The sequence below is a fragment of the Polypterus senegalus genome, chromosome 3 (genome assembly GCF_016835505.1).
Source record: "Polypterus senegalus isolate Bchr_013 chromosome 3, ASM1683550v1, whole genome shotgun sequence".
Lineage (NCBI taxonomy): Eukaryota > Metazoa > Chordata > Cladistia > Polypteriformes > Polypteridae > Polypterus > Polypterus senegalus.
This window is the reverse complement of record NC_053156.1, coordinates 267,382,277-267,400,660: the sequence shown is the minus strand read 5'-3', so window position 1 is coordinate 267,400,660 and position 18,384 is coordinate 267,382,277. Positions and strand designations below refer to the sequence as shown.

At 37.4% G+C, this 18,384-nt stretch overlaps 2 protein-coding genes across 5 annotated transcripts in view; one reads left to right on the top strand and one right to left on the bottom strand.

Annotated features, from left to right (window-relative positions):
* The window catches only part of LOC120526140 (polymeric immunoglobulin receptor-like), a 182,678-nt gene that overhangs the window by 132,648 nt on the left and 31,646 nt on the right, over window positions 1–18,384 (bottom strand). For 3 of the 4 annotated variants that reach the window (XM_039749123.1, XM_039749122.1, XM_039749125.1), the window contains exons 4-7: window positions 12,583–12,646; window positions 11,913–12,031; window positions 6,778–6,903; window positions 6,643–6,689 (exon numbers count right to left, since the gene is read on the bottom strand). In XM_039749123.1, the coding sequence (XP_039605057.1) occupies window positions 6,643–6,689; window positions 6,778–6,903; window positions 11,913–12,031; window positions 12,583–12,646 (356 nt within the window). Of the gene's footprint in view, window positions 1–6,138; window positions 6,159–6,642; window positions 6,690–6,777; window positions 6,904–11,912; window positions 12,032–12,582; window positions 12,647–18,384 lie in introns of those variants that run through there. The other variant, XM_039749124.1, reaches the window with a different exon arrangement.
* The window catches only part of optc (opticin), a 132,744-nt gene continuing 121,173 nt past the window's right edge, over window positions 6,814–18,384 (top strand). Inside the window, exon 1 of the mRNA XM_039749129.1 lies at window positions 6,814–7,068. The gene's annotated coding sequence lies outside the window, so the exon portion shown is untranslated. The remainder of the gene's footprint in view (window positions 7,069–18,384) is intronic.

Here is an 18,384-nt window from a genome sequence, read left to right as displayed (position 1 = left end):
GGTTTGGAGTGGCTTAATAACTTTCAAAGATAACAAATATTAATTCAAGTGATGTAAAAATGGCGTTGACTGATATCCTGTTGTTAGTTATCGGTTGAGGATAACCCTGTATCAAATTTCTTAAACATAAGAATAGTTCAAATCGGCTTAAGTCTCAAGGTAAAATTGTTGGCTGCTGTGGACCATGATGGAGAGTAGGTCTGAAGCTTTGCCGATAAATTATAGTGTCAGGGAAATATTGAATCAGTGTAATGAGCAGGTGATGCACATTAGGTAAGGCTGTTTCCTGGTGTAAAATACTGTAAAATGCTGAGTGCATACAAGTTCACTCTATGCTATCTGAGCAATGCTTACATATTTCCTTTCCTCTTACATTCATTTCTAGATAAGTGTAAGAGCCAAACCTTGTAAGGTATTTTTTTTTAAATTACACTTAATTTGAACAGAATGTATATTTCAAATAGACAATGGAAGATTCTGTTTTACATCACTCGTTCTCAAACTTTCCACAATGAGTACTTCCTTAGAAAATATTTAGCTCTTCAAGTACCACCATTATGACTGCCATTTAAATAGAGTAGCATAGGCCTATTTAACTACATACTGTATATAGTTTACACACAGGATTTGTTTCCTAATATGAATAGTATTTATTATTGACTGTCATCCACAGTCATAACTGTACTTGACTGAAACAACCATTAAAGTGACAATAATAACTGCACTGCACTTAAACACTCAGTGAGATTATTAAAACACAGCAAAGGGGGCTAGCAATTGTACTGCAATGAAAATACTGCAAACACACATGAAAGCAAGAAAGGAGAACTGACTGTACTACATTGAGGATATCAACTACACTGCATTCATACACACAGCAAGTAAAGAAATGAACAATAACAGCTCTATGCCAACAATCAAAATAGAAATGTTAAAATTTGGTGGTTATTGACAACTTAGCCTACCTACATGCCTAATGAGAATGGTGCGCATGGCTCCGTTAACAGAATCCTGTGATGTTTGGGTCATTTGAGGTCAGCTTTAGCCTCAGATTTGGTGTAGCACCCAGCCTGCATCTGTATTTACACTTTATGAAAGCGAGTGAAGAGAAGCCTTCCTCGCACAGATATGTGGTCCCAAATGGAAATAAAAAGAGAACAACCTTGTCTGAAAGTGCATCGCTGTACCACTGTATACAAAATTCCAACAATATCTGACTTCTTAAAACAGACTTCAATGTCTGGTCACAAGATAGATCTATTAATCTCCCATGTTTGCTTACTGTGAAGCCCCCAGGAATGGCATATGCTTCAGTGCCAAATGGGTTTCTGATCCAGTTTCTGTGATCGCTGGAAAATATTCACTGAATTGTTGTCTCTGAGAAACAAGGTGCGCAACGATGTTGTCCCTGCCTCCATCAACGAGGTTCAGGTCATTGTCACACAGGAAACTCTCCAAATTGGGGAAAGCTGAAACACCACCTGTCTTAACATTGGTTTTGAATAACTTAATCTTTCTCAGCATTGCATTGATTTAGTCCTGCACATCAAAAACATTGATGGAGAGTCTATGTAGTCCCAAATTCAGCCACAAAGTGTCAAAAACAACTTGTAAGGGGAAGCTTTTGTCCGGCAAGAACATTTGGACCTCTTTGTGCAATTCAAAAAGCCTCAAAAGCACTTTTCTTCTTGAAAGCCACCTTACTTCTGTATGAAGTAGAAGTTGAACTTGTTCACTGCAAGAGTACAAGAAATAGGTGGGAATGCATCAGTCTGGCCTTTATGAAGTTCACAATTTTCACAGATGAGTCTAGTACAGACCTAAGTTCTTTGGCCATTTTCTTCACTGCGAGGGCCTTGCGATGGATGCTGCAGTGATTCCATCGTATTTCCGGTGCCAACTTGTGAATTTGGGCATCTACGCTGCTGTGGCAACCTGTCATAGCCCTAGCGCTGTCCTTGCAGACTGACATATTTTTTCAATTGAGTCCATACTCTTGAACAAACGTGTTCAGTGGCTGAAAGATGTGTTCACCTGTAGTTCTGGTCTGAAGTGACTGACAGAACAGAAAGTCCTCTTGAGTTGCTCATTGGTAATCACATCTAATATAAACAAGCAAACTGGCCATATCTACAGCATCTATAGTCTTGTTGTGCTGAATGGAAAAATAATGACTACTTTTGATGAGCTCAGGCAGTGTGTTTTTGACATCATCTGCCATGGCTCCTATTCTCTGCGACACCATGTTCAGCCTGCTTGGCAGCCTTCTCCCCACACATGATGCATGTTACCTCTTTGGCTAGTGGTAAACAGAGTTGTTAGTCAATGGTGTGTGACTTAGCTGGCACGATACAAAACTTCTTGTGCTTTGGCTATGGGTGTAGCACAAAACCGTATTGTTCACTTGGACTGCTGGAGGTCCTCTCATTTTCTCAGAAAAAAAATCAACTGGTTTGTCTTTCAGCACTTTGTGCTTGGTTTTAGGATGCAGCTACAATTGGTGACTTTTTTTTCCTTTTACAGTTAACTTACAGTACATTAGGCAGCAGGAGAAGTGAGCTGCTGTACCAGAGGTGCAGCTTGCAGATACCCCAGCATTTCACTAACTTGTAATTGTAACTAGTAATTGAAGTCATACAGAATATTTATCTGTTTAAGATAAACAAGTCTGAAAATGTTTTTCAATGGAAGATTCTAAAACTTTAAAAAATTTCTACATCATGCTATTCTTGAGATATCTCAACAAAAATGGAATTTTACTGACAAATTTCCTTTAAGAATAAGTGTTCAAAAATTCAACAATATTGTCAACTACAAGTCAAGCTGATTCCTGTAGAAAACCACGTTAAGATCACGAAAGACAAATAAAAGAACCGCGAGATGAAAGAGAAAAAAAAAACAGTAGTGTAAAGGGAAGCAGCACACAGGTGTCTCAGTGCACATCATTAAATGCACAAAACGTAGATTTACGCAATAATGGAACATACACTATGAGAATCTGTGGACCCGCAACAAGTTTAATTTCAAAGAAAACACAGTTCGGTCAGGTGTATATTTATGATGACGGAGAAGCGATCAAAACGCGAGCAGCACAGACACAAAGCAGGACAAAGGACAGTGGCTGTAAAGGCTTTAAAAAGATCGAAGGGCAGCACGACAGAAGCCCCACCCGCCACTCTATGCACGCGAGCAGCTTTATATGTCCTGCAAGAAAGAAATCAACTAGCCCGAGATTATTGTTTTCACAACGTCACGTGAGACCAGGCAGTGAGCCATCATTTAAAACAAGTCCATAGACATCTAACCTACCAGTTGTTGGACTGCATCTGTCAGACAAGCATCATGTGCTCCCAGCTCTTAAAACAACGACAACAGACAAGCAAAATGTGCAGCTTACCAGCAGCAGGAAGACAGCAGATGATGCGACGGCATATCCTTAGCGAGCGTTCAGCCGCACCTCCCCTTCACAACGCAAGCAGCGTTATACGTCTGGTGAGGAGGAGATGTAACCACGCACGGAGCCGAAAATAAAGGACGAGTATTGTTTTTAAAGTAAAAGTGAAAATAATGCATATGTAACAATTCCCACGAAAATAACAATCTCTTTAAATTGTATATTGCCTGCCTAAGGTAAAGTCATCCCTGATGGAAGGTCGCAGGAATCGTGGGAAAGAGGGGTCCTTTCATCGGGCCAAATGGGAGTGGCAACTTGATGAATGAGGTCTCCAGGACTCTACACAAATCCAAATCATATTATGTGATATCATCTAATGTGAAATTCTACTCTGTACTTCTAGAATTTTTATTTTTATACTGTATTGAGGATTTATTCTGTTCTATGTATTGTACTGTATTGTATTGACCCCCTTCTTTATGACACCCAATGCACGCCCAACCTACCTGGAAAGGGGTCTCTCTTTGAACTGCCTTTCCCAAGGTTTCCTCGATTTTTTCCCTAGAAGGGTTTTTTTTTGGGAGTTTTTCCTGGTCTTCTTAGAGGGTCAAGGCAGGGGGGCTGTCGGGAGGCAGGGCCTGATAAAGCCCATTGCAGCACTTCTTGTGTGATTTTGTGGTATACAAAAAAATAAATTGTCGGGGTGGGTAAGTGCAGCGAGCAGGGGGCGGAGCCCCCTAGTTTTAATTATAAAAGATGTGTCAAAGGGAGGTGAAACCTATTAGAAACAGTAAGGGTGAAATTAAATCTATTGTACAAACATTAAATTGCAAATGTTAGAAATGAATACATTTTGGATAATTTCCCTTGTAAGGATTTGACTTCTTCATAGTAACTAAAGAGACTGTTAAAGAGGGACTCAACAATAAGGATAATGCAAAGAGGTACTGTTAAGAATAAGAAGGATGAAATCAGATAGTTGGTACAAGATAACATTTTTCCTAGTGTGCTCATGGAGGTAGTGAATACTTATTTAAGTAATAAGAGAAGGACTTAAGAGTTGTGTTGGATTTGTCAGTTTCACTATCCAGTGAGGAAAGAAAGCTAAGACCGTGTTTATCAACGAATACATCACGACTCAAAAGCTGTTGCTGGGTCACAAGTGGGCGTTTCAGCTATTGCCAACTGCCATTGAGTGATTTTTTTCCACATTTCACCCCTACTTTGCTAAATGTGCTTGTTCCACCAAGAGAACAAATGGAAGAAGAAGAACAAGAACCCATCCCATTTTTCAGTTTCTGCCTGTGGGTCAGCAATAAATGTAAACAGGTAATCAGTCATAAAGGTTGTGGGCTAGGAGAATCTTATATTCCATGGGACAACGTGTTACATATAAACAAGACAGAATATATTTAAGCAATAACACATTAGTGAGGCCTCTTCATTCGGCAATGTGTGCAGTTCTGATCTCCAAATTATAAAAAAGATACAATAGCCCTGGAGAAATTTCCGGGAAAGAGCAACTAGACTGATTCTGAGATTGCAGGGTACAAGTTATGAGGAAAGACTGAACAAATTGAAGTTGAGGTTAAAAAGATAATAGAAGTATTTAAAATTATGAAGGGACATACAGTATATGATATAATATGTATGATATTTTGACTTATACAAGTGAATAGGGATTGACAAGCTATGTTTGGTTAGAAGGCCTGGCCTCAACAAAACTGTGATGTTCTTATGAATGATTCAGATTTGTTTGTCTAATATGAACTTTCACAACTGTTTAGCTATTTGTTCACTTATGCATATCTGATCACATATTAAATAATGTTAAGTATCATCTTGTATTATGTATATCTTGTCATTTTATATAATCAGACCATTCTGGGGACGGCACGGTGGCACAGTGGTAGCGCTGTTCCCTCACAGTTAGGAGACCTGGGTTCGCTTCCCGGGTCCTCCCTGCGTGGAGTTTGCATGTTCTCCCCGTGTCTGTGTGGGTTTCCACCCACAGTCCAAAGACATGCAGGTTAGGTGGATTGGCAATTCTAAATTGGCCCGTGTTTGTGTGTGTCCTGCGGTGGGTTGGCACCCTGCCCAGGATTGGTTCCTGCCTTGTGCCCTGTGTTGCCTGGGATTGGCTCCAGCAGACCCCTGTGACCTTGTGTTCGGATTCAGCGGGTTGGATAGATGGAGAACATACTGGTGTGATGTTGTCATTACTATGTCTTGTTGTATCATAATGTGTCACATGAAATCCTATTACTGTGCTAAGAATTGACAAAATGTAATGTAAATAAATTGAAATGAAATGAATAATGCATTTGCTCCTACACTCTATATCAATTCATTTGTTGAGGTATGATGCAACATGCAACCCAAATAGTGCCCACCAAGTTAGCTAGCACATAGATCGTATGTAATATCTGATTGATCCTGAGGTACTGAACATACTTACAAAACCAGGAAATGTTTTGAGTGAAAGAATACATTTTTCTTTTAACTTATTTTCATTCACATTCAACTCATCATTTGAGTTTGTCTCAATAGCACCCTCTAGAGACCATTACTGACGTATGTAGTGCACTGACTGATATGGAAATACTGCACATACAAGGGATGCACATACAAAGGAATAAACTGTTTATTAAGAATTTCAAAAACAAATTATATAATTTTTCTACATAGTCACCTACCTCTGCGATGCAATTTTCCCAGTCACAACACTCTCAGACACGACCAATTACTACTCATCTCACCTTCACTGTTTCGAACAAAAAAATTTAAAAGTGAGGAAACTTTTTGAGCGTCCCGCATACTGACCCAGTTAAAGCTGATTTTATAAAGAAATAGATTTAGAGAAGTAATAAATAACATTTAGATGTTATAGCAGTTTTCATTTTCTTCAACATTTACCATCTGTAGATTCACTTAAAAATAAAAACAAATTTTGCTTGAAAAAAGTAACCTAAGGGATTCTGAATGTAGCCCATTATATTTCTCCAGTCAAAGAATTGACTGTGTGTTCTGCTACCATCTCTTGCAGTGATGAATCAAACAGTAAGCCTTTTCTTCTAAAGGTTTTTTGGCTACCCTGATAGCTGACATTGTTCTTGAGTGCCAGGTAATGTGAGCACAGCATCATCTGTTGTCAGTATAGGTTCTGGCCCCCACAGCCCTGAATTTGATTAAGGGGATTTGATGATGGACAGGCAGTTGATGAGCTTCTTATGATAAATTATACTTACGGTATCTTCAGAGCATTCTGAGCTGTCACTACTGCTTTCTTCAATATCTGTAAAATGAACATTGAGAAGATCATCTATCAACTGGAATGATCTGCAGACTCTCGATATTTTCAACAATAAGTGCTGCTCCTTTACCAACTGAAGTGCCAATGCTGGCCATCTGCTGAGAGGACTGGACTTCTGGGTAGACTGCTGGAGTGTTTTGAACATTCCGTAGCCGTACTCCAAAACTGTTGTCTTTGTCATTGTGTGTTAATCTCACTGTAGAAACAAGGAGTACCATTAAATGGGAACAGCTTCAAATCTGCTGCTCATGTCACATTCTACGGAGCTGACAGGAGGATTGTCTGCCCAGTCTGAGAGACAAACGGGTATTAGAAGAAAGGATTAGTAGAAAGAAAAAAGAAATAGAAAGGACTGGTACTTGTAAGTATTTGAATAATTTGGGATTTTTTGTGTACATTTTAATTCTTATTTGAGTGTCTTTTGCAACACAGCATTGTGTAAAATAAAACTAACAAAATAACATAAAATTCTTAACTCAGCTTAATCCAATCTAAGGTCATCGGGAGGACAAACTTAACTTGTTAAAAATGAAATATGAAACCAAAGAACTGCAGTGCATGCAATGTCAGAGATAAGCAAATAAATTGAAAATATGAAGCTCTAGTTGGAGAAGTTCTGTTTTTTCCTATGAAGCAGGCGATCACCTTATCTAGCAAAAAAGGCTTCATTCGACTTGGGCATTTGAGCAACATGATTGACTTTGACTAAATCCATAAATAGTGCAGCACTACTTTCAGAGAAGAGAGAGGCTGGTCTAGGGACAGAGTCTGAGAAAGCAACACTTGTAGATACTGGTAAAAACTATTCGAAGAATAGATGCCACTATAGTATCATTTCTTGGCTGAATAAGGAATGCACCTATTCTTAAAAGAAATTTGTTAGGACAGTTGAATTTGCATTGCGATATCTTGATGTGCACTGTAAACCTTATTAAAAATTTCCAAAAATCCTTTTAACAAGCATTAGTAAATCTTAAAACAGAGACTTCAATTACAGGATAATTTACTGATTCAAACTTAACTTATGAGAGGTCATTTCAGCTTGTATATTTTGTATATTACGGTATATTTTCCTTTTTTACTCATCCAATCATCACTCCTAATGGCAAAAAAGTTCAATTTAGTGAATAAGCAGAAGAGTCACACGTGCGGTCAGAAGAACATTTACACATGCACTGCTGGAGCAAACCTTTACAGCACCAATTCGCTTTGCCTTGTGCCTAAAGTTGTGTCAGGTCAGTAAAATGATCATTTCAAACCATAACAGTAAATGTTAAGCAAGGAAAGCAAAAAGTCATCTAACATACCTATAAAATAAATGAAAGAGGAAATGGGCTCAGTATCTGTGGCTCGATAAGCTACCATGCATACAGTAAATTGACAGGCATTCTGTATTTATGTTACACTAATAGACAGCTTCATAGATGCATTATGGGTTTTATTGGATCATTATTGTCATGTGAACAGATTAAGACTTAAGTTTAGGTACGGCAAAAATGCATGTGTTACTTATTTACTATTATGTAACAAGACCTTAACCTTTGGAGTCTTCATCACATTTTTAAAGCATCATTAAATTGGTCATTCATCTCTGCAATGTGATCTACTAATCAAATGAGCAAGGCCCTTAACCTTCAATTGCTCCAGGGGCGCTTTACAATGGCTGACCCTGCGCTCTGACCCCAAGGGGTATGTGAAAAACAAAGTAATTTCCTTCGGGGTTAATAAAGTATAATAAAAAAAAAAAAATGTCACTTTGGACTGGTCTGAGGCGGCTTAACTGAGACATGTTTCTCTTTATATTACATATTTAGTATAAGACCTGTGAATCCTTCATACTAACAAGTAATTTGACCATCATGTCGATTCACCACAATGCACAAAGATGAATAGCCCATCTACCAAAGGTTTATAAGTGTTATGAAGACCAAAAGAGTCATAAATGCATTTTTGCAGTATTTAAACTAAAGTGTGTAACCTAAGATGCATGCAACAAGTTGCCACTCTCTGGGGCAATATCTAGTGAGTTGGACAACCTTACCTCACAATGTCTCGTTTCCTTACCTTACCTTAAAGTCTCAGAATGCATTTATTATACTATTTAAAACAGAATATTACAATTTGACATAGTCTACTTAAAATCATGATGTAGTTCTAAATTTGAAAATAAAGGACACTTCATGTGCCTGTAAGAGTTTAGGTTGTGATGTAGTTTTCTGCAGATTATCATAATTTAAAATTTCCTTGACATCACAATTTAACAGCAAATGCACATTGTTAACAATAAAGATGCCAGGGTGGTTTTTCAGAGCAAAACCATAGGGAAACCATTTTTGGTTCCACATAAAGATTCAAGACAGAACCTTTATGTATTTAGATTCGTAGCAGGCAACATAATGAATAGATAGTAACAGATCTGTAAAATATCAATGCCTCGTTTTTTAAAAGGACTCTCACTGCGTATAAAAACACAAGTCCAGGGTTTCTTAATCTGTTAATATCCTGCTAGGTAGCCTACAATACATTAAAGATTTCACTTGTTTTCTACATATCAGAAAGCTTTTCAAAGCACAAACAACCAACTTCATATTCAGAGAATTCTCAGAATTAAATGGTTCTTTGCCAAGCAACACATCTATGAGGAACCACACAACTCAGTAAAGAACCATAAAATGTCATTAAAGAACCATTATTTTTAAGAGTGCATGACCTGTTGTCCATCATGTTCCACTGTAGCCAATAATTGTAGGTTCAGACTTCAACATAAAGTTTACTCCTCCATATTAAAATATGTATGTATAAGAAATATGAGGTATAAGTATCCATAAAAATACTACGTTGTACAGCAAATACTGCAAAAAATGTAATTTTTAAATCAATTAAGTTGGAATCTGGTGTCCATGAAGCTACCTCAGCCATTGTAAGCCTCAGTTTTTAAAGGCATAATATTGTAAAATGCTGTTAACAAAAGCACATACTCTACTTACACATGTAACTACATGGTATTTTTTTATATGACTCTTAATTACAAAAATACAACAAAAACAAAAAAGTTATCTGCCACTATGATGAAAAAAATAAATATGATAGTTACAAAAATATTTCATAAACAAAACATTTTATCTGTCTCTATGATGAAGAAAATAAACATGATTTCAAAACACTTAAAAAGCCTTGAAACACACCTGAATATTATGCCATATGTATGTTTTCTAATGTGTTATAACCTGCAGTCTAGTTTTGAGCTACAGGGAGCCCCAGCCTGCGGTAGCTGCCAGTCTCAAAGCAGATGCCCGCTGCCAACACACTCATTTTAGTAACGTCACTCAGCCAGATATCAAAACTTTTCCCTGTCTGTGAAAATTGGGAAAACTCCACAATAGTGGACGCCTCAACATGAAACAGAACTAAGTCCTCGAGGGCTGCAAGGTGGCCGTACAACTTACTGGACCCTTTATCCACCACCAGTATGCACAATGTTTTAAAATGTGTTTTAGATTTTTAACATGCTGTTTATTCTCGATAGGTTCGGGGGTTATGATTACACACCGTTTATTACTGATGTCTCACAGCTCCAAGGTTCAGATACCCATCCTGTGTGGAAAATGAAATGTTCTCTTCATGTTTTGATATTTTCAGGGTAATGCATGTTAGGCTAATTGATGACTCTAAGCTGGTCACTTACTGTATAGGAATAGGAATGTTCAATGGATGAGTAGTCCACCTAGGACTTGTTCCTACCCTAGACACAGTTCTGATAGGATAGGCTCTGGCTCACTGCGACCTTGTAATGGATAAAGTTAAGAAAATATATTTGTGTAATGTTTCCTTTCTTTTTTTATTATTATTAAACATAAAAATAATTATTTTATTATTTTGCTGATTCCTTTTTAAAAAGAAAAAAAAAAAAACATAAAGCAGTGTGGTATACCAGATCCATGGCTCAGAAAAAGGTGGATTTGTTTTTGTCCTGGTTTTAACCTCCACTGCCTCTGCACTTGGTTTTTATAGATTATTTATTTATTTATTGAAGATTTCCACTGCACTTTTGGACACTATTTGATGTTTTTTAGTAAAACCACTTTGACGCATCTACCCCTTGCTTTGTGTGAATGTCCTCCTCATCCATTGGCTCATCCCTCAGGTATGCGGTCATTGGTACCTGGTTCAAGAGGCTCCCTAGATCAACTTAGAGTGTGGAGCTGACCCGCACCGTCACAAGCAGAGATAAGTTCAGTGTTAGTTTTGCCTAAGGGGCTGCTACATAAACATGGTGCAGTGGTTAGTCTAATGGGTTGGTGTCCTTGCATCCAGTGCTATATGGATAGGCTCCAGCTAGTCAATGAATTGGATTAAGCGGGTCTGAGAATGTTATGTTACAATTGCATGTACTGTATCATAATCTAAGCACATCAAGATGTTCAGTGGATATTTTTACTCAAAGTAGCTGACAAGTCACTACTGCACACTACTATGGTTTTTCTGTTTTTCCAGTTGGAGACATGACAAGTTATATGCTTACTGAACCAAGCAATCTACAGCACAAGCACTTCAGCTACTACAAGGAAAAACTGAGCATAAGAACATAAGAAAGCTGAAACATCAGAGGAGACAGTTCAGTTCACCAAGATTGTAATAACAAATTAAAATAAAAAAATATTACCATGAAAAACTCCTTACATAAAGATACCCCTTACATGAAAATTCAGTTTAATTTAACAACCTCTGTCTCTGAGGCACAAAGCAGAGAAAGGACAGTAATTTACTTGGCTTTGATTTTAATGGCCAGCACTGCGTAAAGCACATTCTGTGAGCCTCAGTAACAAAGTGACATCACTTAATCAAATTTACTTTTGCTTCCAATCAACTTCTCTTACAGTAAGTACTTTAGGCTTAGGGATTCTGGCCCCAGTTGAGCCAATAACTGCTGATATGACTCAGAGTTAAGTCTCCCGCAGGCACCTAATTATGTTACTATAGCTAGATGGTGTGACAGCGAAAGCATCAGCTCAGCCTTTGACTCTGTCCTGACCCGGAGTCACCTCACCTCACCTCACCTCACCATAGCATGTGACTCTAAACATATCACTTCAGCTTCTTGAGCTGCAAGTCTGAAGATGTTTCAAAAGCTGAATTAAAAATATCAAGGAGTGAGCCATAATTAGTGCCTCTGACTGATGACAACAGAGAAAACTGATCACTCACCTCGTCTGCGAATCATCCTTGCAATTAATAAGACAACAATTATTAATATCAACACCAGCAGCACCCCAATTATAATAAGAAAGATTTTGTTTTCGTTGAGCCATGCAATAATTCTTGTCCTAAAATGAAGAGAGAGTAAAGAGCACAAAGCGTTACAAGTGAGTTTACCTGAGGAACTTGTCTCGTTTTCCTCATTAACTTATAAGAGCCATAAGGCCATAATTAAATCCTTTACAGAAATTATTTTAAATGTAATTTTAACATCCAATCATAAATCCTTATTGTAATCTAATGGGACAATTATAAGACATTTTATGGCAAGCAATTAATAAACAGAACTAATTCTATAATTACATTTATATTATAGTCTTTCTTTAAAATCATTCAATATTCTATATAACATTTTTAATAAAGCAATCAGAAAGCCTTTAAACTAAATCAATATGCTGATTTACTGCAATTTACTATTATGTTAATTTTGTGACATTCACAACAGGGGCAGTGCTGTTAAGTCCATTGGAAATAAAAGTGTTATAATAATATTAATACTCAAGCATGAAACACATTTTAAAAGTTGCAAAGCTTTGCAAATTTCCTAAACCAAATCCTACAGAAACACTTGGACATTGCTGTGAAATTCTTATACTGGACGCAGCAGCCTTTGCCTTACCCAGAATTAGCGGTTCTGCTGGAACCATCAGTTTGGTGAGTAATGGTGGTGTCTTCCTCCTTAGCTGAAAGACACACAAAGCTTGTTCTCAGAGTGGGAAATCAAAGTGAGCATTAGAAGAAGAAAAAGGAGGAAGAGGATGAGAAATGAGGCCTTTAACCATATGATACAAAAATGATAATGATTCAATCATCCATCCTTTCATTTTCAAACCAATAAGGCAGCACTGCACACAAGTCAGGACCCTACCCAGGACAGAATAGTAGATATTAAAGTTTATAATATTAAGTGTCTAATTTTAATAAAGGCAGAGCTCACACTTGCAGTATCAGTTTGATTCAAGAAAAGTGGCTAAAATAAACGAGGTCAAAACAGGACATTCAAGAAAAAAAAACATTCTTTAAATGATAAGGTTACAAGCATATTAAATCATTTTTCATTATTATAATGTTTGATTTATGGCATACAATATGAGTGATGTACACTAAAAAGGCAAAAACATTTAAAAATTTGAAAAACAATGTAAGATAGGCCATTAAGTTTCCATTTTCTGAACCTGTTTTATGCAATTTCAGTTACAGGATGTCAGAGACTATGTCAGCATCACCAGAAACAAGGCAAGGACCACCCCGGCGCACAGCTATGCATACCTCCACACTCACTCTAACAAGGCCTGCTTTGAGTTGACAAGTAGCTGAACATGTAGGTCATTGGGATGTGGGTAGAGAACAAGAATCCGGCATGAGAGAGAGAGCACTCAAACTCCTGGTAGATAGTGACCCATCCTGGAGTGTATGGCGCTCAAGTCACTACAGCTGGGACAAAGCAGCGCTAACCTCTGGCCCACCATTCTACCAAGTAACTAATCACTTTATGTTTTAGGGTCCCACATGTAATTATATTTTACTTCTGAATTTGTTTTCATTCTAGTCAGTTTAATGTCAAACAGACACTCTCATCAGAAGTGATTTTTAGTAATAGCTTTAAATGCCTTTTTTTCGTATGTTCCTCTCTTATGTGGGAGTACTGCAATAACTTTTAAAGAAGGGCAATCTGCATGCTTTTAAAAGTTAGGAAATATATGTGTAGTGTGAATTTCTAGTGCATTTATGACTTAAAGCTATGAGACTTTTACAGTGATTTTTTATTTATAGTTATCATTTACATAATCTTAGCAAATTAGAGACAGTTGGTGGAGCACTTCCATGAATGGCCGTCGTCTAGTGTGACATACCCAGTAACTCACTCCAACTAGTCCACGACCTAGTGCTATACATTCAATTTAAGATGTCAAGATGGTAAATGTCTTCCGAGTTTTAGGCATTTCTCTGTTGTTTTTGGGTTGCCATTAAAATTAAATTGTGACAGAAACTAAAACATCTGCAGAAAATACAAGTGGATACCAGAAGAAACACAGAGTGTTTGGGCTGAGGATGAAACTTGGAAAAACAACAACAACAACATTTATTTATATAGCACATTTTCATACAAAAAAATGTAGCTCAAAGTGCTTTACATAATGAATAGAAAAATAAAAGACACAGTAAAAAATAAAATAAGTCAACATTAATTAACATAGAATAAGTAAGGTCTGATGGCCAGGGTGAACAGAAAAAACAACAACAAAAAAAAAAAAAACTCCACACGGCTGGAGAATAAAATAAAATCTGTAGGGATTCCAGACCATGAGACCACCCAGTCCCCTCTGGGCAAAATCAGTTCCATTCTACATTTTAAAAAGTTATCTACTGGGTATTTTCAATTTATGTATATGGCTTAAATTATTTTAAAATAATTACGTTTGCTGCTAAGTAAAGTTTTACTTAACTTTTCCTAGTTACATCGACTTAAATTGGTTAGGCGTTGAAACAAAGCAATAGAATTATTTTCTTTCATCAGAAGCAAAGTCTGCCTCAGAGACTGTTGTCACTACTCATTTACTCGTATGTTAATTTTACTCAAAATTAATATTTTTCTTATCCTCATTTTCCCTATACACAGTTAAATGAAGTTGTTTTTAACTTACAATAATCAAGTTTAATGAGCAGGGCTATCCCATATTTGCATAAAGTGTGACATTTTGCATAAAGAACTGCTCACTTTATTGACAACAACTTCCAAGGGATCCCTTGCCTTCTGTATACTTCAAAAAATGTTAAAGACTTTAAGTAAATTGATTTTTTTCCAAATGACATGAGTATTTTGGGGTTGTGGAAGCCAATTTATATTTTCTGATACATTTCGAGAACTCTGTTTCAGAAGGGCATTCTTTTCTTTGTTTTCAATCAATGGAACACTGTAATTAATGTTAAGATTATATTAAAAATGCAATCAACCAAAAATGATCTATGACATTTAGTTTGAAACTGCAAAGGAAGAAATGTGTCTTTTCTTGGAAAGGCTCTGGCTGTTAAGGCTGATGTCTTGCCAGCCTTCCTCTACTTGGGAGAAGTATTTCCATTGCCTAGAGTGCTTGGTAGATCGATGACTTTCCATTTTGTATGGGTAGGGAATATGACCTTATCAGACGTATTGATATAGAAAGAGAGGTAAATCAAGGGGGCAGAGACAATGTTAACATCCAACTGAAAATGAATTGTATTCTTTATGCTGTGACCTGTAAATCTCTCGGGCCTGCAATTTGTCACAAATTCCAGAATTTGACATCCTTCTGGTTCAGAAGTGTTAAGAGATTTGTAGCTGTCTGGAACAATGTCATTCCTAAAGCTTAGTACAGACCACCTCACTATTAGTATGTTGTAGACATATCACGCTTTCAAAAACGTGTCAGTTTGCAGGGATCACTGTCAATCAATTGTGCAACACAATCCAAGATGACAAATCAGGTGTAAAAATGGCAAAGCTAGGGGAGGGATAGACAGGACGTATGGGCCAGAATCCAGTGCAAAGGTTTGGATAATAGTGTAAAAGATCTGAATTGGTTAATCGTATGGTGGTGGATATCCACAAGGCACTCACAAGGGAGAAAATATGTCCCGATCAAAGGGTATAAGAAGGAGGAAACATTGAGACACATATTTGAGGAGCTTAGGTGGGTACACAGTTTATGGAAGGACATTTGGAAGTCCTTTCAGGCAGTCTTTGTATTGGTGCAGCCTATAATTTAGTACTAAGGGGCAAAGGGACAGAGAAGCTTAAAAAAAGACAGGGATTTTTGGTTTGGTTTCTAATAAACTGCAGAATTTGGAAGGTGAAAGGGAATTTGATTTTACATGTTAAATTCTGGGCACTGACAGAAGTAAGAGGCAGGGATCAGAGAGACGTTGAAAAGTGGGGCTTTGCTGCAGCCAAAGAGAGTTGGAAGGAACTGATGGATTGATGTGCTCTTGAAGTTGGGATGATGAAGAAAATGTGATGTTGTGACACTGATATGTAAGAAACTGTTTTCCTGCTGTGCTGTGAACAGTTGTTTTTTTTAACAGGTTTGAATTAAAAAAAAGTGCTTACCTTAAGCGGTAATAAGTGAACCACTACACCCTTATCCAACCTTTTGTGTTCTATTCATTTATTAGATCCACAATTTTCATTCATATGTAGTGAAATAAGGTTAAGTTGGTTTGATTTTTAAAAAAAATCTGTGTTCTCAATCAAAAAAAAAACCCCAATGTTTAATAAATACATGCAATTTAGGTTTAATGAAAGGGATTCAGTTACTTTAATGCTACACAAAAGACATTTAAGCGTTTTTCAAAATGAATGCATCAGCTTAAAATGAACGTTTTAAATCTACTCAGTCTAGTTGTGTGAAACCACTGCCCATAATTTAATTAATTTTATTTAACAAAGCAATTTTTCTGAAAGTGACAAAAAGACTCAGAATGGCAATGATATGCTGTTGTCTGTCTATAGCTTCCCACTGAAACTGTGGATATTTAACTTTTATGTTTTTATGTTGAGTTACCTTTTAGCTATGATGTATAATGTATTACTGGTTGTTATGAGGCTAGGGATCCGCACTGGCAATCTGAAGGTTGCCGGTTCGAATCCCGTAAATGCCAAAATGGATTCTACTCTGTTGAATCCTTGAGCAAGGCCCTTAACAAGCAATTGCTCCATCCTGGGTATGACGTTAATCTGCATCCAGCCCTGCATGTAGGCCCTCGAACTCACAGGGAAAAACTTGGGGGTTGGTGGCAGAACTGGCACTCCGGTCACCATAACAAACCTCACACTGTTCCACTCCATCTGAACTAGTGTGGTGCTGAGGTGTCACCCATTGCATGGCTGCACTCAGGTCCTGATCTGGATCCTTAGTTGGTTTGTTGTGTGGATTGTTTGGCAATGTGCTGTATCAGCGCCTGTTCCTTACATATATTAAAGTGCAAAGCTTTGTGTGTCTCTGACTTTGTGGATGATGCAAACAACATGCTGCTGTTGGCCTCATTCTGCGTTTATCACTTCTTATTTCCTGGTGTTTAATATCAGGAAACCATTTCTGCATCCTCTGTAGCTGGTGCAGTATTGTCATTATGAGTGTGATAATGGGGCACACACAACGCCAACAAAACTGCATGTTGATGGGTGATAACCTGAGCTGGAATTGTAGATGGTTCATGATCAGTGGCTTGAAGACTTTTACCTTTGTAACATTAATTTCAGATTGCACACTCAAATCTATCTTTTTACGTTTGCTTACAGAAATTCTACAGTTTTTTGTCTAGTGAACACTGTCAGGTTGTTTTTTCTGGTATTTTGGCTTTTTTTTTAGTTCAACTGAAATTTCAAAATCATCTCAGGCTTCAGTTTAAGCCAAAAAATACTGTTAAATGTTTTCATCCATTTGTTTGCTTAAGGTATGATGGTGTCTGGGGTTCATGTCTCTGGTACTTTCTGCATGGAGTTTGCATGTTCTTCCAATGTCTATGTAGGTTTCCTCCAACAGTCCAAAGACATGCAAGTTAGTTGGATTGGCAATGCTAAATGGTCCGTAGTGAAAGTGTGAGTGTGTTCACACTGTGATGGACTGGCTCCCTATTTCTCCGACCTTGTGCTCGATGCTTGCTGAGACGTTCCAGTTCCTCTATCCACAATGCTCTGAATAAGTAGGTTTAGAAAATGGATGGGTGGATGGGTATTTGCCTTATAACTCCAGAGTTCTGTTGGCTGAACCCCAGCCATGTCAACTTCTGTGTGTGTAGGTTGCATGTCTCTCTCTGTATACACATTTGTCTTTAGTTTTGGTATTCCAACTTTCCACTGATATCCTATAGATGTACAAATTAAGCTAATGAATGACACTAAATTGGGTCTATATGAGCAAGTGTGCGCCATGACAGACTGACACCATATCCAAGGTATGGTTCATGCCAAGTGGATGGCTCCTGTGACCTTAATATATACAATCTGTTTAGGTAATGGATAAATATGAAATGTTTCAGGCAAAACTGAAAGAAAGTTAAGAAAATTAATTTGATTGTGAAAGACTATTTCAACCTTGATTTCATACCAGGTCATGAATGCAGGCAGCTTTTTAGCATGTCCCTGACTCCTTCAATGCTTACTTTGTGATGTGAAGAAACACAATTGCTTGTAGAAGAGCTACAGGTATACAGAACTTTACAACAACCTAGACAAGAACAGGCCATTCAGCCCAACAAAGTTTGCCAGTCCTATTCTCTTATTTCTTCCAAAAAAACATCAAGTCGAGTTTTGAAAGTCCTTAACATCTTTCTGTCTACCACACTACTTGGTAGCTTATTCCAAGTGTCTATCGTTCTTTGTGTAAAGAAAAACTTCCTAATGTTTGTGTGAAATTTACCCTTAACAAATTTCCTACTGTGT